This window comes from Serinus canaria, chromosome 3 (assembly GCF_022539315.1).
Source record: "Serinus canaria isolate serCan28SL12 chromosome 3, serCan2020, whole genome shotgun sequence".
Lineage (NCBI taxonomy): Eukaryota > Metazoa > Chordata > Aves > Passeriformes > Fringillidae > Serinus > Serinus canaria.
The window spans coordinates 52,814,830-52,840,127 of NC_066316.1; the positions used below are offsets into that span (position 1 = coordinate 52,814,830).

A 25,298-nucleotide genomic window follows, 5' to 3' on the forward strand; every position below is an offset into this window, starting at 1 on the left:
TGGATTTGCATCTATCAGTTACAGTGATGTGGAGAGGAAATATAAGAAGCAAAATCCAGTATCTCAAAAAACAATAACTTCTATACCAAAGCAAAGATGCAATTTAAATTTTATTAAACTCCACAGCCACAGAAGACTCAAGTGCTATGTAAATCTCTGATATGGAGAATGAAACACAATATATTTGATTACTGCTGTGTCACATATCAGGGAACTAAGATAGCATTTCATATTAGGTACAGGGGTTTTTTTTAAGTAATAAAAAGATACTTTTGCCATTCAGAAAAAAAAAAGTAAATAAATGCTAACATTTAGATTTAGACATAGCAAAACAATGTAAAGTTTTGAACAGTCTCAAAAAAAAGGAAAAAACTAAGAAAAATATGAATGCATTCCTTATGGAAACTAGCATCACAAACAGTCATTAAGTGATTCTGAGAAAAATTATGAAATGTTCAGCTTTATTCCCAGCTAAGCCATCTATTCCAAGCAACAGAAGATGTAGATACGAAGATAAAGGGAAATCACAGGGAGGGTGGAACTGGAGGACAAATTAATGCAAGTAAATAAATTTGGCCTAGTGGTCCAAAGATCCAACAACCCTTTACACTTCCACAGCTTCTTTCCGATTCAAAGCAATGAAAATGTGAACTAACTAGAATAAAGGAACACTGTACCACTTTTAAAAGTTGCAATTCAGCTCAAGCTACGTTGATAATTACTAATGCAAGTCATAGAATGAAGTTTGAAGAAGCTGACATAAAATTTCCTTCCACTGGAAGCTCCTTCTCTGCTTTTCAAGCCAAACCTCCTAGAAAATGCACTAAGGCCAGCCAATTAGCTTGTATCTGTCTTGGATCACACCTAGTATTCTGTGTCTTTGAAAGCAGGCTTTTCCTCTCCAGAGGGCTTCACCTTGCCTAACTTTGGATGCCTGCAACATTTCTGTCCCTCGGGAAACTTTCAATCAATTATTTCTTCATATCCCTTATCAAAAGCAAGTAACATTCTCCCAGCCCGCAGCTCAGACTGAAGGACTGATTTTAAAGAGTATTTCTTCCCAAAGTGAGTCATCTCAAAATGCCAGTGCTTCCCATTTTAGTGTCAATGTCATCACAATTTTAGACCAAGCACTGATGCCAGTGGATTTACACATGAAGCTCTGCCAAACAATCAGATTTGGTTGGCAATTAATCTCACCATTAATTTTGCATTTCTACTTTAAAAAAATAATTTCTCAGACAAAAGGCTTTAGATCTCACCCAGGAATACATTAGTAAGCATCCCAGTGAGTCAAACACTGAGTACTCAGTGCTGCTAACAAGGCTCCAGCAAGGTTGTTTCTGAATATTATCCTCCATAATAAGATGTTTAATCAACAGTGCTATGCAAAACCTCCATTCTGCAGCTAGAGAACGTAAAACCCCCAATTCACACTGGTCTGAAGCCTCCTTTTTGCCCTAATTTATCACTGAAATAAATAGTTTTAAACATTTATTCGGTTGAAAAGCTCATTTTAGTATCTACAGGTGAATGTATCTTTTTACAAGTATCCACTATGTTGGCTGAGCACTTTATATGAAAACAGCAATAAAATGTTCCTTTTTAAAATTAAAGGACTTTTTTGCAGAAATAGAGCACAGCTGAGATTGGTAGGGACCTCTGGAGGTCATCTGGCACAAGCCCAACCTCTAGAAGGGTCACACCTAGACTTGGCTGTCCAGGACTGTGCTCAGGTGGCTTTTGAGTGTTTCCAAGTTAACAGCCTCTCTGGGCAACTTGTCCCAGAGCTCAGTCAGCCTCCCAATAAAACAGCATTTCCTGAGGTTTAGAGAGAATTTTCTGTCTTTCAGTTTGGGCTTGTCACTGGGAATAATTCAACTCTCTACTCAGACAAAAACCAAATATTGAAAAAAACAGACTTTACAAGGACTTAAGGGACAATAAAAATAAGTGCCTCTGACATTTAGAAGAACATTTTAGGTAGTAATTATGCTAAGAGAACTTCATTTATGTTAATGTTTGCATTCCCTTGCAAAATTTCTCTTTTTCCATTTCTCAATATAATGACTTTATAGACTTTGGCCCTTTAACTAGTACTGTGTCCTAGTTTTTTCTGTTCTTTCCAAATCTTTGTCTAATGGCAATTTTGTTCCTTTGTACATTTGCTATAGTTTGTAGGTGCCTGTGTGCTTCACCTACTCTTTGCAGAGTAAGCACTGTATGCAGCATGATCAAAGCCAGGAAAGTGGACACCTCCAGTAAAACCCAAAAGTCTATCCCTCAATACATGAAATCTCTCTGAGAAAGGCAATGACAAAAACCAGTCACCAGAAAACAGATCAGTACTTTAGTACACCATACTACCATGGACCAAGCCTAGCAAAGTAATTCATACCTATTATCCAGTCAGGAGAGATAGGTCAAATATACTGCCTACATGCACAAATATTTTAGTGCTCACATTTTAAAACATACAGATAACTGATTATACAACAACATTAAATACATAAAGGCTACAGATGCCAGAAAGAAGAATCTCCCAACATTTCAAATACAAGTACTTCCATTCACTTGGTAGGTGAAGAGCTGCTCTGAATTGACAGCTGTTTAACAAAATCCTGATCTTCTAGCCAACAGGTAACTGACTTTGCTTTAGCTTCAAGGCTTGATGCCACTTGGTAAGATTTCTCCAAGGGATGTAGGATGGATGTCCTGAGCACAGACACACATCTCCTCAGCACAAAACCCAGTGAGAATTCAGGTCCCTGGGAAGGCTCAGGAAGGAGGGCTCACAGCCTGCAACCTGCTTGCTTTGTGCTCTCCCACCATAACTCCACTACATGGAAAAGTGGCCTCTGCTCCTCTGTTGGCTTCCCTGCAGGCTCTTCAGAGCACTGGCAGCTTTCCTGCCTCTTCAGCCCTCCTGTGAAGCCCCATGCACTGAGTGGCTCAGGAGCATCCCAGGGGCAGGGCCAGGGCAGCAAAGGCAGCAGGTGCCCCAGAGAGGCCATGGTGCACAAATGCTGCACATTTCCAAGAGAGAAACATGGCTTGCAGGGAAAAAAAAAATAAAAGAAAAAGAAAAAAGCAGAAATTTAGTGCAAGCCTCTTACAAGACACGTGAAGATGCAGTCACAGACAAGCAAGCCAGCTGTTCCCTGCAGTAGTCTCGTCAAATCAAGCTCCCTTTACCCCCATGAGCAAATAGATCTTACTTTCAGGTCCCATCTGTACATACAGGACTCCAGGCCTGCCAATGTGATTTTGACAGTCTGACTGACACAGCTTTTGAAGCTGCTCAACTTCTTTTATCTGCCTGTGTGCATGCTGAATGCAGCCATCCGTCACGTTGAAAATAAAATAAATACATATCATCATTCATCACCACTGTTTTGACAAATATTACATGGAACAAAGAGGCAGGAATTGTACTGGGAGCCCATGTCAGGTACTCTATCTGTCACCAGTAAAAATGTTCCCCACCAGGCTTTCTTTCAAAGAAACACATCAGCCCTAACTATAACAAGTGGCAACTGTCATTATTATATTGGCCTTCATTAGCACCTGTAAGGAGGGGGGGGAGAAAGGGAAAACAGAGACCAGCATTACACCACTGTAGGGTTTTCATTACTGCTACGTGTGGTTGTTGTTCCTCTAGTCTCAAAAGGCACATAAATCAACTTCAAACGACTCAGAAGAGGGAAAAAACACATTATTCAGATGTAGGGGTACATTAGATTCTGTATGAGCAACAGACTAGCATGATTCAAATCAGGAAAATAAATTACTGGTGTGTCATGGAATAAATAATTAACAACTGTTGTGATTTTTTCCAGTGCAGAAGGAAAAAAAAAGACCATTGAACAAAATCTGAAGTATGAATATTCAAACAACAAAGGAAATAATTTTTACACACAACCAATAGGTAAATTGTAAATTCATTATACAGGGTGGGTCAAAATTTTACACTTGATGCAAATAGCAGTAAGGCAAATTCACAAAAGAAAGTCATAAGAACAAGACCTGAAGACCTGTGCACCTGGCCCAGAGAGTTCCTGAGCTGCTGACACCTGAATCTGTATCAGAAAAGCAAAATTATGAGCCTACTGGTGCTTAAACCCTTTCCTGTGTGTTGAGTACCAGCCACAGCCAGAGACAGGACACTGTGCCATCTGGATGTTTGATCTGATACCCTGTGGATGCTATTAACCACTGTGGACAAAGCCCTTAACATGTAAAACTTCATGCTGTCCCGTCTCAAACAAGTGACAATTATTTCTATTATTCATTCTATTTTAGCATTAATTCTTAATTAATACTAAAAACTGCCAGAGCCAACATTAACCTTTTTTTTCCTCTCTCTCTGCCTCTGGCAAAATCTGCTCTGTATTTCTTTTTCACTCCTGTTTCCAAAAGGTCAATATTTGAAGTTTTAAGTATCTTTTATTTTCTCTTCACATCAAAAGTTCAATTGTATAATAAAGTTAAAATTCTGTCAAGGGACATTTCAAGAACACTGAGCAGTATATCTATAAGCAACCTAGTATACATAGGCAGCTTAACATACTTCTTTTTCTATAACATGTCAGCATAGAGCCTTACCAAACCAAATGTTCAAATCACAACTGCAATAAACACCTGAAGACCTTGTGAAACTCCTTAACACCATAAAGTTCAGGCAGAAACCTCTGGTCCAAGCAATTTAGCAGAGGGCACCTAAATGGCACAACAAAGAAGGACTGAGCCATTTCAGAAATACAGATGGGGTTTGGGGGCAGATGTAATTAAGACAAGGAGTCAGATGAGCCAGACAAAGTAGCACTAAGAATGAGATAAAGCTGAAGAGTTTCAATGTATTTCCAAATGAAAAATACTAGGAAAACAGAAAAGCAAAATTAAAGTGTGGTTAATGACAGATTTAAAAAGGGGGGAGGGGAATTATCCTATTTTTCAAACAGCACCTTCTCAGAAAGTTCAGAAGACTGTTTTATCACAACCATAAAACCAGTACTACAGCAGACCAGTATTAGTGACTTCTGTCAGAAGTCTGACAGTATACCAGTGAAAACCATGAATTGAGAAGTGCTAAACAGCAGATTATGTACAAGGGTGTAAAGCAGACTTCTTTGATCACACTCCTTTTACCTGCACCCCTGAATATCTGGGAATAGCATCCATCTGTGGATCTATTTAAAACTACAGTGAAGAGGATGCTTTGCACAGATATGACAAGTCTGGACTGACAAAGGCAACTGCAGTGTCCATGAAAGCTTCAACAGAGTCATAGCACTGCTTGATACAACACCAATCATTACTCTGCTTTTTAGCTATTTCAATTAATGTACATTTTAAATTAAACCAGCCATTCTATTTTTAACTTACAAACACCAAACAGATATTAGTAAGGAGAAACTGAAATCTGCAATGTCTCCCTACTTTATAAACCTTCAGCCATACTGTGTACAACAACCCTTGGATACTGGTCATAAACCAGAAGGTTTACAATGCTCAATTTACACAAGACTCTGTAGGTAAGAATTCATGGCATTTTTCTAGTCACTGGCAGACTGCCTTTGGTTATGCTCTTACAGGACGGTAATGACTGAAATCTTTCACTTAGCAGACAATATACATGTGCTCCTGATGCCAATGTATAGGGAATGTCACACAGAAACCACCCAGCACTGGCACCAGGGATTGCACCAGGACTGCTGGAAACAGGTGACTATAAACCTCAAAGGCTGAAAAAATTCTTGCAGCTGTCACATTTTTGCATATCCACTCTAACTGGTAATCTCTCTGATTATCCTTCAGAAGAGTCACGTTCTAGCTTTTCACAAACACTGATTTCACATAAATAGATTCAAGAGGAATAAAAGAAGAAAAGGCAAAATATGGTAACTCAGTTATTAAAATATTTTTAAAGAAAAAGGGTTAAACTGTAAGGGGGCAGGAAGTGAATCACGGAAATGTTACCTGAGAAAAAAGCAGCAGTGAAATTAAACATGATGATGACGATTATTGTTACTATTATTATTATTGCAACTAGCATCATCATCATCATTTGTTTATTTGTACCATTTAAATAAACATCTGAAAGGGTCCTGTGGAAAAACCCCCCATCAATAATGCCATCATGAAGTGGCAGTCATGCAATGCAGAAACCAATCACAGGTTGCCAGACGGTATAATAAAAGCACAGCATGATGTTCAGGGTGTGTTTGTTTAGAAATTTAGAGCTGAGAGCATGGGTGGACCCTTCCAAAGTACTAAGTCATGTTATAGATTTTTCTTCTGCCCTCAATCCTTTAACCCTGTTTGCAGACAATAATTTGGCACAGGTAAAGGATTACAGTTCAGATAACAAACATGGCAGCAACACAGTTTTCATTTAAATAATCTTATAACAAGGAAGATCCACTTATGGAGAAATCTGTAAAAACCAAGATGATTTAAATAAGCCCTGTCATTGATCTTCATTTGCCTATAACATTCTGATGGCTCCAAAAGGCTTTCCTTGGGAAAGACAGCAAGAAGATATCACCCAGGCCAGTAACATCCAAAACCTCAGAAGGATGCATCTTTACACTTCTGGGCTTCATCCTACAAAACAGTGAATTACTTGAGTATTCTGTGCTTAATGGGTGGATAAGGGTCCTAATACACCAATTCCAAGCAAAGCAAGCAAACTCACATTTCAGAAAAGCAGCTTTCTTACTTGTATCAGCACTGCCATCTCCTTTCTCGCAGCTGGTCACCCATGGGCAGGTAGAAAGGGCCAGGCAAAACCAAACTGCAGCCTGCAGTCTGCCTGTGAGCAGGGCAGCCTGCCTGCTCTGGATCAGATCCAGGCCCAGGATGCCCCACTGCACCATGAGTTCCACTCTTGTATAGCAGCTCACATTTTTGTGTTCACGTTTCAGCATGCACTTCTTCTCTTGCCCTTTTCTGCAAGCCTTGTTTATTTCAACTGAGCTATTTTTGTCTATTTTGCATCCCCTCCCTATGCTCTTTTATCTGCTACTCATATTTTTCCATTCCTTTCAGTAACTGGGAACTAATCCCTTTGTGGGTGGCTTGCATAAAGACATGCCCAACAGACCTCCTGCCTGATTTTTATTTAGTTATTTATTTATTTTTAATCTTGCCTGGCTATGTATTTTATTTGGCAGCTTTATGCAGAGATTTCCTTTTAGTGTTTTAATTCAGGCCATAGAGGCCTCAATAGGAAACTTAATAAATGATCTAAAATAAATAACTATGACATTCAAAGGGTTTCACACCACACATGGGCAAGAACAGAGTTGTTGCAATAAAGCATTTCAGTGATAAAGGATTCCACAGGCCCAGACAAGAAGTAAAATCTAAAGGTGTCATTATCTAATGCCTTTCATCTGAAAGGACCCTGGAGCACATTGTTATACAGCTTTGTTTATAAAAGGGAGATCATAAAAGAGATTAATATCCTAAAAGATCCAGCATTCTATTTCTACTAGGGTTTGTCACACACTTGTAAATTTTAACAGCTTTTTGATGTCAATGTGTTTGGCATCCTTGTGACTGAGAGATCCTCCCTCCATCTTTTCTGCTCTGTAGCTTGACTTGGTCACTTACTGCTGGCATCTTTCACTGAAAAAAGGCCTTGCAGAACAGGGGAAGCAAGCAAAGAGCTTCTGCTCCAGCTTCAGGGATAGCCTGGCACCAGGGACAGATCAGCCTCAGCTACCTACAACACAGAGTGCTGCAGACATGCAGTGGCTCCTGCAGCTGTGTAAGGCACAACCCTTTATCATCACTGGGGGTAGCAACACAAAGGAGACACAGGCAGCCAGACCTCATTCCTCAGCAGGGCTGTGACAGCACCTGGGCTCCACACACAGACCACAGCAAAGCACAGCTGTGAGCCCATTCTCCAGCTGCTGCTCAGGTAACTTCCACCTGAGGGACAAACACAGGGCACTGCTACAAGGCACCTGTTTGCTTTCATTGGTTCTGGGAAGGACATCACAGCAGTGCCCCACACCAAGTCCAGTCACGCGGAAGAGGAGAAGCCAAAGCACCCAATTTTCTCTTAATGCCCAAATAAGATCTTTGTTCATCTGCTTCCAGAACAATGACAAAGTGACAGGAAATTTCAAAAGAGCAGCCAGAGTTCTTAGCTTGCTAATAACCACCCAAAAATGAATACAAATTGGTGAGCAGCCTTCCATCAAACACTTCTGTGACTGTCGTGACTAGAGCTGCACCAAAAACTTTCAGCTGATTGAAAAAACCTCAAAGCAAGCCTCTTATCTTCAACTATTACTGACTCACAGAAATAGAAATCTGTCTTCAATTTTAAATGAAGTGTTTTCAAGGCTTCCCTTCCTTACTCATCCCAGATAGTGAATGAAGAAAGCAGCAGACTATTTTTTTAAGCAGAAACACAAAGATGAAGAGGAGTGAGCAAATGGCTTTCGAAAGCTTTTGTGTGTTTTAAGTGAAAAGTTCAAATACTCTCAATTTGTAAAAACAAAACCACAAAAAAGCCAAAACAAAGTTGTCACTATAAACAGATTAACTAAAATTTTACAGAATCTAACACATTCCACTAAAAGCAGCATCACCCTCACAAATATTTAAAAAATAATAACCCATCTTTCTCTATTAGGGAAAATACCCATTTCACAAGAATAGTAGCTAAATCTACACTGACAGAAGTTATCCACGAGTGCCACAGCACAGTATGATGGAGCTGTCACTGTCAAAGAAGACTTGTAAAAATAATTTGGAAAATCAGCCATCATCACATTGGACAGTGAATCCAAAAAAGCATTCTCTGCCACAGCCTGAAAGTATAAAAACTATTTTAAAAGACATTTAACCTTCTTTTTAAAGCCTCCAGTGCAGTTCATGCACCTTCTGCAGGTTATTTTATGGGCCTCTGCCTCATTTTGGCAATGTAAGGACTAGAAAATGCAGCCTTAAGGTTGATTTATTTAACAGTAGCAACTGTATACTCAATGAATTTGTTCCCATGTGTATTCAAAACTCACTTCCACTGACATTCAAGATAAAAAGTTAACACCTCAAAGTTACCACAGTAAAGAGATGCAACAGTATGTGTCATTAAACACACTTAGACCTGTTTGAAATACATGTTTCACAGAATATCTAGGTGAGCAAACCTACATTAACCTACAAAACCTTCATTACTGGTGAGGATTAAAAGCTATTAAAAGCTCAACTGGGTTTTTTGGACCAGGGAGGTATTTGCTGCAGTGGTGAGGATACACTAAGTTGGCTGATAAACTGCCAAGTTTCTCATCATTTCCCATCATTTCTCAAGTGATTCTGGAGTTAATTGGCAATAAGAAAATTCAATTACTAACTGACTTTCTTCTAGCTTTCACACCTACCCAAGGGAGTCACACACCATCTTTCAGACTCAAATACCTGTGATTCTCAGTCTTAATAATCACAGCAGCATATAAATACATCACAGATTATTTTCTTCCTTAGCATACTTTTAAAAATCAAGCTTAATAAGAACATGTAAGATCTGACATCACTAATGTTATTACAACAACACTAAACTCAATTATTAAAACCTCTCATTGACATGAATCATGTTATCCATCCTCTGGGCACAATCCTCATCATTACAATTGGTCTAAAGCTCAGAACAGGTGATTTGTAAGCTGACTAATTGTCTGAATCACAGAGAGCTGGATGTAAAACATAGCTAAATATCCCCTTACTCTGACTGCTGTACTCCTAGGTATTGAGCTTTGAAGGTATCTATGCTGTCCATTGAGGAATTCCTTGAGATTAGTTAGATATATACCAAAAACCCCACTGTACTGGTGCCCACGTTCAGTAGGGTCAAATATTACTCATGATCAAACTCAGAAGATGAGTCATGAAAATTTATTTTTAAATTGGCTTGTGAAATCAGATACCCAGAAGAATACCAAGATTAAACTGACAAAGACAAATGCCAAGAAATGTTGGCTACCTGTGTAGAATTACAGTATCAGATCATTCAATGAAAATTAATTGATTCATCTTCACAGTTCCAAAGACAGAAAAATTAGAATTACCATTTTTCATAAAATGAGAAATACATCCAGGTTATGGTAAAAAGTAAAAAAATCCTTCACAGCAACACTGAACTGCTGAACCACTTGACTTTTTCTTCATGCAGTTCCCTTCATACTTACAACTTTCCAAAACAAATAACATGGAACTTGTTTGGGCAACTTTCCCTCACCCACAGGCACTGAACAGGCACTGAATGGAAGAGAATGACAAGGAGTCAAAAAAAAAGAAAGAGTATGTATCCAGGTAATTGAAAACTGAATCACAATACGTGTGCACCAACACATTCAAAGAAATGAACTGACATGGTAAATCAAGTGCAGCTGATGCTGACATTACATAACTTCTGATAGATCAATCTTTCTCTCTGATACACAATGGCTGTCTGACAAATTGCTAAGGTTTTACAAAAGAAGTAGGATAAACTACATGTTGCTCCTGACATCCACCATCAACCCACAAAGCGATGAGCAGGACTGATATCTACTATCTACATTTAACTAACAGCTATTAAAGTTGTCACCTCTGGTTTGGATCACTCACTGCAGAGGATGAAGATACTGTGATGATATCTGATAGCTGTTTATGAATTCAGGACATCACAACTATAGATCCAACCCCAAGACCTGGCAGAAAGCCACATTAAAAAAGCAGCAGCAGGCTTGCCCTATTCTCTGCCACCCACTTCCTCCAGGTATTCCTGCATCTTGAATCCAAACAGTCCCAAAACCCCCACCCTACCTACACTTCAGGCTCATTCCCACTTCTACCTAAATTCTGAGCTCTTTCCCTATTCTCATAAAAGCTGCTATCACTTAATGTGAAATTAATTACATATTAGATGCCTACATCAAGTAAGTTAAAACCTCCACTGGAACAGATTCCAGTAAGAGTACTAATGGATGCCCACTAGGTAATACTACGTATTTTTCAATAGCATAATAATAATAATAATAATAGGGCGAGCAAAAGTAAAACTAGCAGTTCAGTTGCTACCAGTATTTGCACCAATGGTTTAAAAATCAAATTTTAATAGCAAGGTATTTCTGATACTATTAGTAGTTTCAGAAAAAACAACCTAGGAGACTAGAGTGACTTTCATATTAAATAGCGTTCAGATTTCTGTCCTTGAGATTACAAATGTAAAGGCCACAAGAAACTTAAAAACCAGCTTCCCAAACCCATCAAGTTTAAAATCTTTTAAATGTCTGTCTTATTCCTTTCAAACAGGAGATACACCTGCTACTAAACCTCGGTGCATCTCAGTATAAAAGTCTCTTGCTCAGAAATTACATTGAAAAAATCTCAAATTAAGTCATAAAATGCTTCATGCATAGCATACAAATTCTTTATATTGTGCTTTCCAGTCTTATGGACAAGATGGAAGTTTTTCAAATCTGGCAAACCTGTTCTGATTATGGTTACAATTATGCATCAAAGCTGCAGACAGAGCAATTAAAATGTGAATGAGGCATTATGAAAATATTCTGTATGTATGGAAACAAAATTATGCATATTTGCCTCAAATGATAGTATAGGATCACCTGATTTTAGAGAAGCCTCTTCTCCCTTTTCATGCTTTAGATGGCTCATTTTAGCTGTCAGTAGCAAGACCTTCATGATGGAAAAATGACCTCCACCTGTAATTCCTGACACCCACTGCCTGGCAGTAAACACAGTCATCTCCCTGAGCAGTGCAATCACAAGCAGATCTCACTTCTCCACTCCGAGGCAACTGAGGAGGAGGCTGGCTGAGGGAGACAATTTTAACCCTTACCAAGCGACCACAGAGACTAGAACCCTTGCCATAATTAACTCAAAGAAACACCAGCTTCAGACAGGTCCTTTAACAACACATAACAACATTGTGTCAAATTCTAATTTGAATCTGTTTATTCAACAGAATAACTTTTTGGCAGCCATAAGACATAAAAACAAGGTATAACTGGTTTCATAAATAGTATGTATGAAAATTACAGTATCAAAATCTCATTTGTTAACCTCCCTGCTGGATTTGTTTCCTCTGGAGAAAGAAGTTAGGACAGGACAAATTCTGTCATTATGAACAACTTCAAAAGACTTCTGATTTCCTTCAAACATGAACAACATCTATGTATATGCCAATAGGTATTTCTCAATAAACAAGCCTTGGTTTACATTTTTATAACTTGCATAATTGTTGCTGATATTCAAGAAAGCTAATGACACCAGATTTCTCTCACAAGTGAAATGCAGAGTCTGGAATCTCTAATTAGTAGGAGGACTACTAAATCTGAAGAAACCGTTGAGAGTATTATTCTGGAAACAGTAAGAATGCTGGAAATGCAGTGAAATGTAAATAAACACAGAGATGATGATTTTTCATAGGAAAACAGTAATTCCTACTCTAACATCTGTGATCAATGGGGTATCTTCTGGGCAAAAGCAGAATTGCTAAGATAATGTACATGAGAAAACATTTATCTTAGACACCAATAAACATAACTTATGCTAAAGCCTCATTTTGTACAGTAAACTAATCTGAGCCTGGATGGAAGAACAACAAATGTTCTTCCATTTCATACATTTTGTTCAGTGCTGGTCCCATTTAGGTTATCAAGCATATGCCTAGCTCAAGATATTACCAGAACAAGAAGTGACAAGTACCCTCAATCTGAGGCTTTCTTAGCCACTTAAACCTCTGCATTTTTTAAAGACACCTTATTTCAAGGAACTAAACCTTTTGAGCATCCATTCCTTAAAATGAACACAACTCCCTCCACAGCAACACCCTTTATTAATTAATCAAACATTTGAGATTCTCACTTCTGTGCAGCAGCTGGAACCACAGTTTCCTATGCTTGTAGGAAACTGCTCAGCTGAAGAGCAAGATATTTGTATATATCAGGCTCAAAAAATACTGCACAGGACCAAATTAGAATTGGGGAAAGGGAAAGAAGAAGAAAGGGAAAGAAGAAGAAACAGGATCTCTAGTATGCCATCAACACTCTTTTTACCCCAAGCAGAACACCAGAAAGCAGTTTCACTCTACCCTCAAAACAGCCTTCTGGGGTATCCTCACATATGCACCCTTGACAGATAGGGGCATTCCTCAAGAAAGGTCCTCATTAGGGAAGCTACAAATCACACAGAATCACAGAATGAACTAGCTTGGAAAAGGCCTTTGAGATCATCAAGTCCAACTTATGTCCAACTTAACACCTCCTTATCAACTAAACCATGGCACTGAGTGGCCATCCTGTCTTTTTCTAAACACATCCAGGGACAGTGACTCTACCACCTCCCTGGGCAGATGATTCCAGTGCCCAATCACTATTTCAGTGAGGAATTTATTTTCTAATGTTTAACCCAAACTTCCCTGGCACAGCTTAAGGTTAAATATCCCCGTTTTTAGTATTTTGTAATCAAACAATCAAGATTTTTGAGTCTCCTTTCTATCTTTATTTTTTTCCACTGACATAATTCTCTGTTGTGTCTCTACCTGAAGAATGACCTTAATATTCTTTTTGGGGGAATTGGTTTTCCTGTAAAACTCAACCCCCTCTAGCTGTTTCAGGTTTGAGGCTTTAGAGCTGTCTCTTCCCTAGGTGGAAGAACTCTCTTTTTGCCACTCAGAAGACTGCATTTCTTCTTTAACAGGCTGAAATATTCTCTTTCCCAACTCCTCCAACATCTCTTGCAGGTGTTGTATTTCCCCCCTCTCCAGGACACCACTCAAGACATGAACAGGACATGGCCATACTGCTGATAATCAGCCTTCTGCTGTTGGCCATTATCCTCTGGAAGCTACAGCTGTGCCACTGACTGCTGCCTTCTGCTGACTGCCAGTGCCTGCCAGATCCCCCACACGTTTGCTCAGCCTCACAGAAGCCAGTGCCATTCTCCACCCTGACAACATTTGGAGACTGGCTGCACTCCAGCTGCACCTGTGGCTCCTGCACATGGGCAGGTGCAGGCACACATCTCTCCTAGGCAGTGTGCATCTGCTGCTGCAGGGCTCTTCACACTTCTGCCTTCTCTTTCCCCTTTGAAACAACTACTTGCCATTTCTCATTTTACAAGCAGATGAGCCAACTCAGTAACTGAGGCACTGCTACCTTGTGATACAATTTCCTCCAGAAGTCTGATCTTCCAGTGTCTACATTTAGCATTTTTATCACTTTTAAGCAGGGCTGTAGGTTTCTATAGCTTACAACAGACTCACGTTCTGTAGCTTCTTCTAAAACTTTTTAAATACCATGATTTGTGCACCTAACCAGCTCCTTCTCTTCAGCTCAATGGCAATTTTCCTTCCCAAATTCTCTTTCTGTTATGAAGTCACTCACATCCAACAGCTTGACTTTCTTCTGCATTTTAATAACCTCTGCCTGCAGCTTTGCATGAGGATTTTGACTATGCTCTCCAACTCTCTGACTGCTTGGGAAACCATATGGATTTCTCCTCAGGAAAAAAAAAAAAATTCCTCCTCTTCTAGCACAGCAGTTTGTTCTCATTTTAGCCAAACTTGAATGGATTCTCTCCACACTTCTGTATGCTTAGCACTTCCTAACTGCCTTCAAGAGCTGTTTTTTGATGCTGCTTCACCAATTTTTGTGCAAGAGATTTCACTTAGATTTACAAATAGATTTCACAGAGTCTCAGAGTGATTGGGGTGGAACCTCTGGAAATTCTGAGCTCCCAGCTCAAGCAAGGACATGGATTTGCTTGCACAGGACTGTGTTCAGATGGCTCTTTTGATTATTTCCAAGGATGGAGACTCCAAAACCTCTGGGCTATCTAAGCCACCTGCCTTCACAATAAAAAACTATTTTCTGATGTTCATGGGGAAACTCCTGCAGTTTAGTTTGAGCACTTCACCTCTGTCTCTGGGAACCACCAAAAAGAGCCTGGCTCCATCTTCATTGTACCCCCCCTGCAGGTACTTACACACATGAATAAGATTCTTTTGGACCTTCTCTTTAGGCTGAATGGTCCCAGCTCTCTGTCTTTCCTCACAGGTGAGCTGCTCCAGTCCCTCAATCATTTTTGTGGCCCTTCATTGACCTCTCTTACTGGGGAGCCCCCAGCCCAGAACATGATCCTCCAGGTGTGGCCTCACCAGTGCTGTGCAGAGGGTAAGGACCCCCTGCCTTGAACAGCTGGCAATACTTCTCCTGATGTCACCAGGGACACCACTTGCCCTTTAAACAAAGCTGGTTTTTATTCATTAGTAAAGCAGTCTACGTACATTTCATTTCCTTAAAAAAAAAAAAAAAAGAAAAATCAATCCATAAGGATACTATTTCCCAGTATATGAATTTGTCAAGTAATTCTAGAACTGGAATATCACCATTTCAATGAAAACCATAAACCAGCATTTCTTTTTGAAAACGCACAAGAACTTCCCCAATTCAACTTCATTTTCATTACTTCCCATAACATTTGTATTATACAAGTGGGTTATTTCTCTTTAAAGAAGTTCCTAATGCAAAGAGGATATTGAGAATTTCCTCAGAAGTTCATGTATGTTCACAAAGGATTGCTATTAAAGCAGAGATGCTGGCTGCCCAAGGATAAGTGCCTATAAAATATCTTTTGTCTGTCCTACTACATTGTAGCTACACTTGACAAGCAGTTACTTGGTACTCTACATTCAATTATATTGTGAAATGTTTATAGTTTGTAATGGGTATCTTATCTGTTCAGACTATCTATAATTTGATGAACTCCTCTGGGAACTGTTTAAACCAAGGAAGTGTCCTTAATGATTATTATGGCTCAGAAATGCCATCATAAAACCTAATTTCTCCACTATTCAGATGCTCAATATGTACAAGGCCTTCAGAAGTTCATAATAAACTCTTTATTGAACACTTTACTCAGAAAGTGCTCATATTCCAAGCTTAGGTATCCACTGTCTAATAGGTGAGTAATCTCATCTATTCAGTACATCAATAGGCCTTCATCATTAAACTTATGTTAAAGAAAATGCATTTATTTTCCTTGAACACACAAATTATCATGTGGAACAACTGCTTCTATACAGAACAACAAAGTACCTTCACCCTAATTCAAAAAGCAAGGAATGCCCCTCAGGCATGTCAGTATCTGAAAATATGCATGTTGTTATCTTTCAGCAATTCTTTGAATAAAAAACTTGGAATAATTTCTGATATAGGTGAGCTTGATTCCACTTCAAACTTTTTTAAATAGAATTATCTAACAACAAAACTTTAGCTACATGTTATGTCATGATAAAATTTTAAACTGCATGGATGACCCACTTACAAATATAATTAATTTTGTTTAAAAGCTGACAGTATTGTTTTCACATCATATATTCCCTTTTTCCTCAGCTTTCGGGGTAATTATATAGACTCTTATTACTACAAACCAGAAAAACTGTAATTTAAAATTTTCCAAAGCTGATGACCTAACCTTTGCAGGAAACAAACTGCTGCATGACCTACAAGAGCAATTTCCAAGTAGCAGATCAATGCAGCATTACCAACTCTCATTACCCAGCAACAATTGTGGCAATATTGGATGGTTTGCTTCAAAACCACAACTGCATAAGAATAAACATTGAACAGAGAGACTGGGATTCTGAGGCAATTGAGAAAAATGGACAGAAAGAAAGGCTTTTCACAAAAATATTTGTGAAAGCAGGAGCAGGGTGTGGCTGGAAAAAAAACAGTACCACAAAGAAAAAGAAAAAGACTCACTGAAAGTGGTCACAGTTCTTAGAGTGAAGGAGCTATACAGGAGGGGTGCTGGCACACAAGTTTAGGCCATACCCTGGCATTTGCAAATTGATACAGGGCATAGAAATGGGAAACAGCAAGACTGCGAGACTGCTATTTGTCATTTAAGAGAAAAGGATCAACCATTTCCAACTTAGTGCTCCATTTATTTTCTTTAACAATTCTCCTAAGAGAAGGCTATGAAAGACACCTCTGCATGCCATGGAGCATGTTTAAACGTCAGCAAAGGTTGAAAAGACTGATAAAAGACTATCAAAAAGGTTTAAAATGTATTTTGGCTCTTTTAATTGTTGCTTGAAGAAATAAAAGCACTCAAGCACCCCGACTAAGTGCAGAGCAGACAGTTCAAGCAGGTGCAGTAAGGAGGCTGCAGGAAAGCCCCACGTGTCTGTCCTTTCTGCAAGCAGGCAGTCAGAACAGCCTGGCCACACCAGGCACAGCACAAACCAAAGAGAGCCAGCACAGGCAGGCACGGGACCTACTGTCCTACAAGTCACTTCCCACTAGTCCTGCCTCTCTGCAGCATTATTTTTCTGTAGCCATAATGGTTTAAGGACAGAGGAAGGGCATGGTTTGAAGAAAGATTTAGTGTTGTATCAGGTAGGAGGGATGTAAAAACCACCCAGGCTTTCAGAAATACAAGTCCTTCTTCAGAATCTTGTATGCCCAAAAGCTTGTCTGTCTTTTCCAATTACACTGGCTTGCTTTAACAGAGAAACAGTTTTTTCTGCCAACAAACATCCTGTCTTCTTTGTGCAGCGACAGAAAAACAGAAAAGAGATCTGCAGCACCACTGCAGTTACAACAGCGTATGTCTTGTAAGACTTCTAAAGCCAAAAGGCATCATCATGGCATCATTCTACCTCAGGATTTTTTAATTATTCACCAGTAACAACTGTTCCAGCTGTGTCTGAAAGCAACATTTGATACAAGGGATCCATACTGTAAAGAGTCACATGCTGATTCAATTTTTCTGTCCAAGAATCAGAATAAAAATCACATTTAACTTTCAAATGCCAGTCACATTAGAACAAAGCAAAGAAACAAACAAAAAAGTTTTCCTGTATTGTTTTTCTGTTATCTTCCCAGTGACAAATCAAGAAACACTACTGAAAAGGCTTATTTGTTTGGGTTTTTAAAATTTATTTCCCAAACAATCAATAGACTGCTGGAAAAAATCTGCTCTGCAAGATACATAAAACCTCAAAAAAAAAAAAAAATGGGACAGGATAAAGAAAAGCTTTCTTTCTTTTTAAAACCAGGAAAAAAACAGTTTTAAACTCCTTCTACTCTAAACCAAAACAAAACCAAGAACTGTGCAGACTTGCATAACTAATGTATTATGAAAACTAACATGTATTGAATATTTTTGAAGGACAGTGCTCCTTTGAAAAGCTGTAACTAATTCATTTGACAGTCCAGCTGAGATAGGTTACACCCCTATCTACTAAAATCTGGGCTAAATGAAACAGGGAGGGTTTTTTGCAGCTGTAGACATGTGTTTGGAACACTCAAATAATGACAAATGTAAAGAAATAATTTCCTTTATCTTTACAGTAAAAAATGTTATATATGCTCAGTAATGTATTCAGCTTGTTACTTAATTCACTGCATCTAATTTGCATACACTTGTAATACTTTTTAATGCCTCAGTCTAGCAATTAGCATACTGATTCTTATTAAATATATCAAAGATGTCTTTTTAGTTAGCACAGTCAAAAGTAAATGTACACCTGCAAAACATTTTTTTAAGCACTAGCAATTTAAGAAACATTAGGTGCTATAAAAATTGATACCATCTTAATACACTAGACGCAACAAAAACCATTAGAAGAAACACTTATAATGGCACCATCCAACCAATTAGATTTGCAAAATATTTCACTGGAAGGAAAATCTCTGTAAGGCTAATTGAAGCCTCCTAAATTAAGTTTGGGGTTTTTTTTTTTTTCAAATTATCTCTCACAAAGCCTCCTGAAAATCTCTTCCCGGAAAACTCAAGATGGATCAGATGCTGAAAGTTGGTATCTCTGTACCACTATAAAAAAATATTCAGTCTGGCACACTTCAGAGCCTACTGGTCACACATTTTTGTTTCATAAAATGCAATATTTTCACCCCTTGCCACAGAATAAATAGGAATATGCTTATTTTAATTTTGTGATTCTCCTTAGTAACCACAAAACAAAAAGAGGTTGTTGCAAACTCTAACAACCAAGCAAAACATTTGCAGAAACACAATTGGCTCACACTACAGTGCTTTTAATTCTCAATTATTGTTCAACATGATGAGTCATTCAAACCCAGTACTATAATATGCATGTCAGTAATTCAGTCCTGGGGATTCCTCATTCTTGTCTGTTCTGATAGGCTACAGGCATGTTATTCGACTCAAGAAAATAAACCAAAAAGATTTCAGTGAACCTCTTCAGCAGTCATAAAAAGATTGCAAAAATCCATCACAAGCATTCACCTTCTTGACTCACTTACAAACAGTCTCACATTCTTGCCAGAAGCACAGTGCTGCCACATTACCTCTTCTTCTAGATTTTCACTTTAAAACTGAAATACAGTGTAGTGCTCTGCCCACAGCATATTGTTAATTACACCCTAAATGGAAAACTTTTCACTTCTATATTGTCACTCTTTTCACTTCTATATTGTCACTCTTCCATTCTGTTCATTTCAGCATTTTCTACTTAATAATTGAACACACACTAATGTTGAAGTAGCACTGTATGACTGAAAAGCAATAAACTTCACTTGGCACCCTAGCTTTACCCCAGACAAAAATACAGGTATAAATCACCATTTATAAATCAACTGTAAAATAGGTATAAATCACCATTTCTGGGAACAAGACAACACAATAGGCTCCTAGAACTGGTCAGCAAATCAAACAGGCTTATGAGTTTTAAGTCAAGCACAATCTAAGGGCCCACTCTGTGCAACAAATGTGGCTTTAATCAGACACACATAGCAGGATGTGCTTGCAAAATCAGCATCTTCCATTATGAATGGTGGTACACAGCAGAGAGAACATTGTTGTTGGCTTTTTTTAACAGGAGAATAAAAAACCAAAACATTTACTACTTCTTCTTATGCAAATAGCAGCAATAAGCACTGATGTTCAATATTTTCTTCCAAGAATCTTTCAGCAGACAGTCTTAGAAGAAAAGGTGCTTTCTAAAGAAAGAATCTCGCTGTCCATTCAACTATATATCTTTAACAATCCTATCCAAATCAGTGGGATCCTCCTAGAAAAGGATTAAATTCAGTAAGCCTGGTAAAGAAAGCTGTGTAACACATCATCTTGTAAAAATAAACTTTTACCTAAAGTGATGGTCAGAAATGCATGACAGTAGGAAAATCTGATAGCAGCCACAGACTCATCACAGAAAGCTAATTCCACTAAAGCCACTTCTCTCTTCCTTCACTCATATCCCACCATGTCAGTGTAGTTTTAGAGAGACATAAATTGGCAGTCTCTACTCTGGTCATTGACACAATTCCCGCTGTCAGGAGGATTGCTTACAGGAACACAACCCTTTATTAATCACAAGCTTGATCCAAACAACCACAACAAAAAGATTCAAATAGAGAATTTTCATTTCATTTGAGTCTCCCTCTCATGCCAATCACTGTTAGCTGAAAGGATGTGCAAACAGCACAGCTAAATCCACACAGCAATGATGCAATGACCCAGAAAGAGACTCTAAGGGCCAATGGAGTGAATAAAGCAAAACTAGCCAAACCCAAAGGGCAGCAGGCATATGAGCATCTTCTCCACTTAAATAGGCACATACTGAAACCTAGTCTTGTATTTCCAAGTTCTGCAATAAGACTTCACAGAAACAGAAACTTCCTATATTGTTTCCAAAACATATATTACACAAAAGAAGAGAAACAAGTGTCCAGGTTCACTGAAAAGTCAGATAACAAAATATGGAGAAAAGAAAAGCGATTATTGTGTCACACACACTTAAAAAATAAAATGCAATTTGTAACTGAAAATTAAAGAGACAACTAGCTGTCACTCAAACCAAAATGCTGGATTCAAATACCACTCCTCCCTTTGGGAAAATGTGGCTGTAATTTTTTTGAATTAATCTGATACAAATATATACATTAATCTGTCTTTCATCTATTCATATGGAAGTCTGTATGATTTACCATACACCCACACACCTCCATACACACAAAGCATGTGGAAGCAGTTATTTCAGACTAAGTATTTTTTGGCTGCTCCCTTTTTTTTTGGTTAAAAGAGGATTGTTACTAATGTTACACAAGAACCCAAGACTTTGGTGCAGCTTGGGTTGAAAGGGCAACATACATACCAAGAGTCCACCCAATAAATAGCAAAACAGACAAGAAAAAACACACTGTAAATTTGGTGTATCTTTGCTTTTCATTTCAGTACTTAAAATGTCATTCCACCCACCAACCTAAGAGCAAATCTTTGATTTGAACAGATTCTTCTCAAAGAGCACATCCAAACACATCCTAACTAAAAAGCAGAACCAAACTAAGCCCTTGCTGTTGTCTAAGACACTTGCTGTGCTACTGGGCATCACCTGCACTTTCCATGAAGCATTACACAAAGAGATGGGTGCCAGAAGATGATAAAGCACAGCTGAAATACCAGTTTATACCAACAGATTTATGCCTTTCAGAAAACATGAATGAAAAAGCTTTTGTATCATTGTACTCAGGACAATGCTTTGCACACTGAAGTTATGGCATTTTACTGCAAGGCACCTCAGCATTTCTCTGAGAAGTCACACGTGGCCTTTTCTTGAACAGAATGAGAAGTTTTTCCAGATATAACAGCTATCTCCTGTCACAGGCTGGTCCAGTTTGCAGCTTCTGAAAATCTGGCAGACTTCAAGCAAGCTTTTCTCCCACTGCCCTGCCTTTCCATTAGCCTTCCAGGCCAGACTTCACTACCCTGTGAAAGCAGTCAACTATCACAGCTTTCAACTTCCATTAACATGCATTTATTGCATTCGCTTGGAAACTGGCAGGTGCTGGGGAATGAAGGAGAAAGTAGGCCAGACCAAAACAAGACACATTTCCAGAGAACCTCCCACCAGCAGTCGTGTATGCTTGACTTTATCAGAAAAATTCCAACTGACCCCAATCCCATTTGGATGAGTCTTGAACCTCCTTCATACCACTCTGTCAAATTCCATGCAGAAATACTTAAACAAAAAAAAATGAAGAAAAGAGAGAGAAGAGAGGAAGAGAAGAGAAGAGAAGAGAATGAGAGAGAAGAGAAGGAGAAGAGAAAGAGAAGAGAAGAGAAGAGAAGAGAAGAGAAGAGAAGAGAAGAGAGAGAAGAGGAGAGAGAGAAGAGAGAAGAGAGAGAGAGAAGAGCAGAAGAGAAAGAGAGATAGAGAGAAGCGAGAAGAGAGAAGAGAGAAGAGAGAGAGAGAAGAGAGAGAGAGAGAAGAAGAGAAGAAGAGAAGAGAGAAGAGGAAGAGAGAAGAGAGGAGGTAGCTACCACTTTCTTTAGCGTGTAACACACGTTTTGCTTACCTCACTGTTGTGGCCCCTCAAATTGAAGTTGATTCTCTGAGGGGTGTTCCGGTCCCTCCTGCAGTGGCTGGAAGTGAAAGTGACGCCTACAACTCCTCTGCCATTGCCCGTTGCCAGCCAGCCTTCCTCATAGTACCGCCTCCTGCACACTGGTTTCTCCTTCTCACTTTTGGGGACTCTGCCTTTCCAGGAGAGGCAGAGGATGTTGGAATCGCTGCAAAGAACAGGCCCATGTTCCACTGCTGCATACATGCTTTTTAAATATTTTATTTTTTGACATAAGAAAGTAATATGTCTAGTGCACAAAATTTAAATCAATTTTTTTTTTTTTTTATTGATAAGACTGACCTGGATAGATCATTGAAAGGGAGGAGGATGGGGTCAGTGTTTATAAATATCCACCAAATGCATAGTGAAAAATTCCTCTATAAAAGATGATGGCAGTTGGCTAAGAAAAAGTAACACTTAAAAAAAAATTCAGGTTCATTTTTGTTTTGAGTCTGTAGAGTGGGGGTGCACTTATCCTTTGGAGAAACAGCTACTTCATAAGAGGCGCTCAAGAAATGGTTAAGTCATCTTTTTGCTCAACTTGATATAATCTTTATTCAGCCTGAGATTCCAGTTTAGCGTAATGCAATTCCAGAGACAAAGAGTTGCAAATGTGTAGGTTTCAAGTAACTTAAGGCTTTTAAAACTTCCTCCAGTCAGATTTTCTTCAAAAGTTCAGTTGCAGAAATTTAAACACACGCACATACATATATATGTATATATACGACATTCCTCTTTTCCAAGCCGCCCTCTGGCATATCTTTTCCATCTGATGTATTTCTGCTGCTAAAGCTGAAAGAGATTGCATAAAGGGAAAAAAAGGCACACAAACCGTGTGAAACAACAGACCCGAACTTGTGCAGGCACTGGTGTGCCAGGCCAGTTGGGAAATCCCTCTTGTACTGAACCACTCGTTGGACTCAAAAGTTTTTGCAATCCAAAGCCAATCCAAGTTTCATCGCAGCACTTTTTTTCCACCAGAGACCCAACACAGCCTGAACTGTTTATCACGCTATCTTGCCTGCTTTCCCACTTTTTGCTGCCACACACGAATGAAAAAGAACCCCCTCTTCATTTATAGCAGAATCAAAAATGCTCTAAAGCTTTTAGCTTTCAAAGTAGGTAAGTTTGCCTCAGGTGAACCATGAAGTTCTCTCTCCTGTGAAACGGGCTACAATGTCAAGCTGTTTTTCCTTTACTTTTCCCTTTTTTTCTGCTACAAGGAATCACAGACTTTTCATTCTACCATAAAAAACAAATGCCAGAATTAAAGCACATCAAGTAAGCACTCTTTCAAAATCTTCTAAAATTCAAGGAAGGAAGAAATAGAATCATCTAAAAAAGAAAGAGAAGCAGCATTAAAAATCTGACTTCCTGGGTTCACTATTTCTCTAGGTATTTTCCTTGCTTGTTTGACAGGATCTTTCCTTCTTGATGCTTGTCTACAGCACAGACTCATAGTTCCAGACACAACATTTGCAGCTGTACAAGAAGGAAACATATGAAGTATTCCAATCGTTTTATTTGAATAACACTTATGAGCTCAATTAGCTAGTATTTATATCACACTAAGTGAAAAGAGGAAAAAGGAGAGGGAGAAAGGATATGCAGGTTTGATGACCTGGTTAACTCAAGAAGGACGGCGAGGTTTGCTCAGTTCAATGCCCAGACTTGTCCCATAGTTCCTCAACTTATTTACTTCCAGTCATCATTGCTCAGCAGAAGGTCACGATTTATTGTCCCTTCACAATCTACTGAGCCCAAAGCAAAACGTGCTGAAGACCATACATTATTCCTCTGCTAGAACTAAATCAGTTTCCTCTGTCCTCTTGATTCTTCTGTTTCCTTCACAGCTATCGATTTAGATTGTGGAGGTATTTATTAGGCTTCTCCTGCACAGAGGGTGTTTTTTCTTTCTCTTCTTGCAGACTTTTTTCACCCGTGAAGACCATGTGGAAAGTTGAACATTACTGGCAGGTGTCTTTGCATGGATTACTGATTCCTGTGCTGCGAAGGTGCTCCATCTGGCTCTCAAATTAATTTTCATCAATTGCAAAGCTCTCAGGAATATGCCAGAGCAAGTCTACGTGACGACAAAACCATGTGCGATTTCATGTACATGCGGTGCACGCACCAATCTGGTACTCAGAGCTGCATCTCCCTTTTCAGTTTAGGTGTGGTAATCTTGTAAGACGCCTGCTACTCAAAACTTGGAATCCCTGGATTCTTCCAGCTCTGCAAGGCAAAGCACACACAGACACAAAAAGAAAAAAGTGAATAAAAGAAGGCACAAAACAAGTTAAAGATACTGGTACTACTGTTACAGTAATCAAAGTATTGTGATTAAGGATTGTATACTGGACTCCTACACAGTGTATTAAATATAGATAAAACCATTATTCAGAACATACATGTTTGATATACTTGTATTTGATATACACAGAAAGATGAACTACAAAATTTTCTTTTTCACTTCCAAAATTCCCAAAACTTTTTAACAATGGACATGTATAGCTAATTAAATGTATCTGGGAAGGATGCTTTGGGGGGGGGACAGTAGAGGGAAGAGCTTTGTCCTACTCACAGTCTCTGGGGCAAAGTCTTAAAGATTTCACAACTTTGAAGTGAAGATGGGGAAGGAAGATGTTAGTGATAGAGCAGGCAGAGGGTTAGACCCTGAGGCACACAAACAGAATCACAGAATCATCATCTGGACATCAACTGGTCCAACCACTGTGTTCAAGCAGAGTCACCTGGAGTCAGGTGCCCAGGATTGTATCTAGGCAGTTTCTGAATAACTCCAAGGATGAAAACCCTATGGATTCTCTGTGCCAGTGCTCAGTCATCCTCACAGAAAAGTGTTTCTTGATGTTTAGAGGGAAC

At 38.9% G+C, this 25,298-nt stretch overlaps 1 protein-coding gene across 5 annotated transcripts in view; it reads right to left on the reverse strand.

Moving 5' to 3' along the window:
• TULP4 (TUB like protein 4) overlaps positions 1–25,298 on the reverse strand; it is a 145,389-nt gene that overhangs the window by 94,370 nt on the left and 25,721 nt on the right. For all 5 annotated transcript variants that reach the window (XM_030235547.2, XM_050972915.1, XM_050972914.1 and 2 more), the window contains one exon: positions 22,368–24,650. In XM_030235547.2, coding sequence (XP_030091407.2) covers positions 22,368–22,619 — 252 coding nt within the window. In that variant the 5' untranslated portion in view covers positions 22,620–24,650. The remainder of the gene's footprint in view (positions 1–22,367; positions 24,651–25,298) is intronic.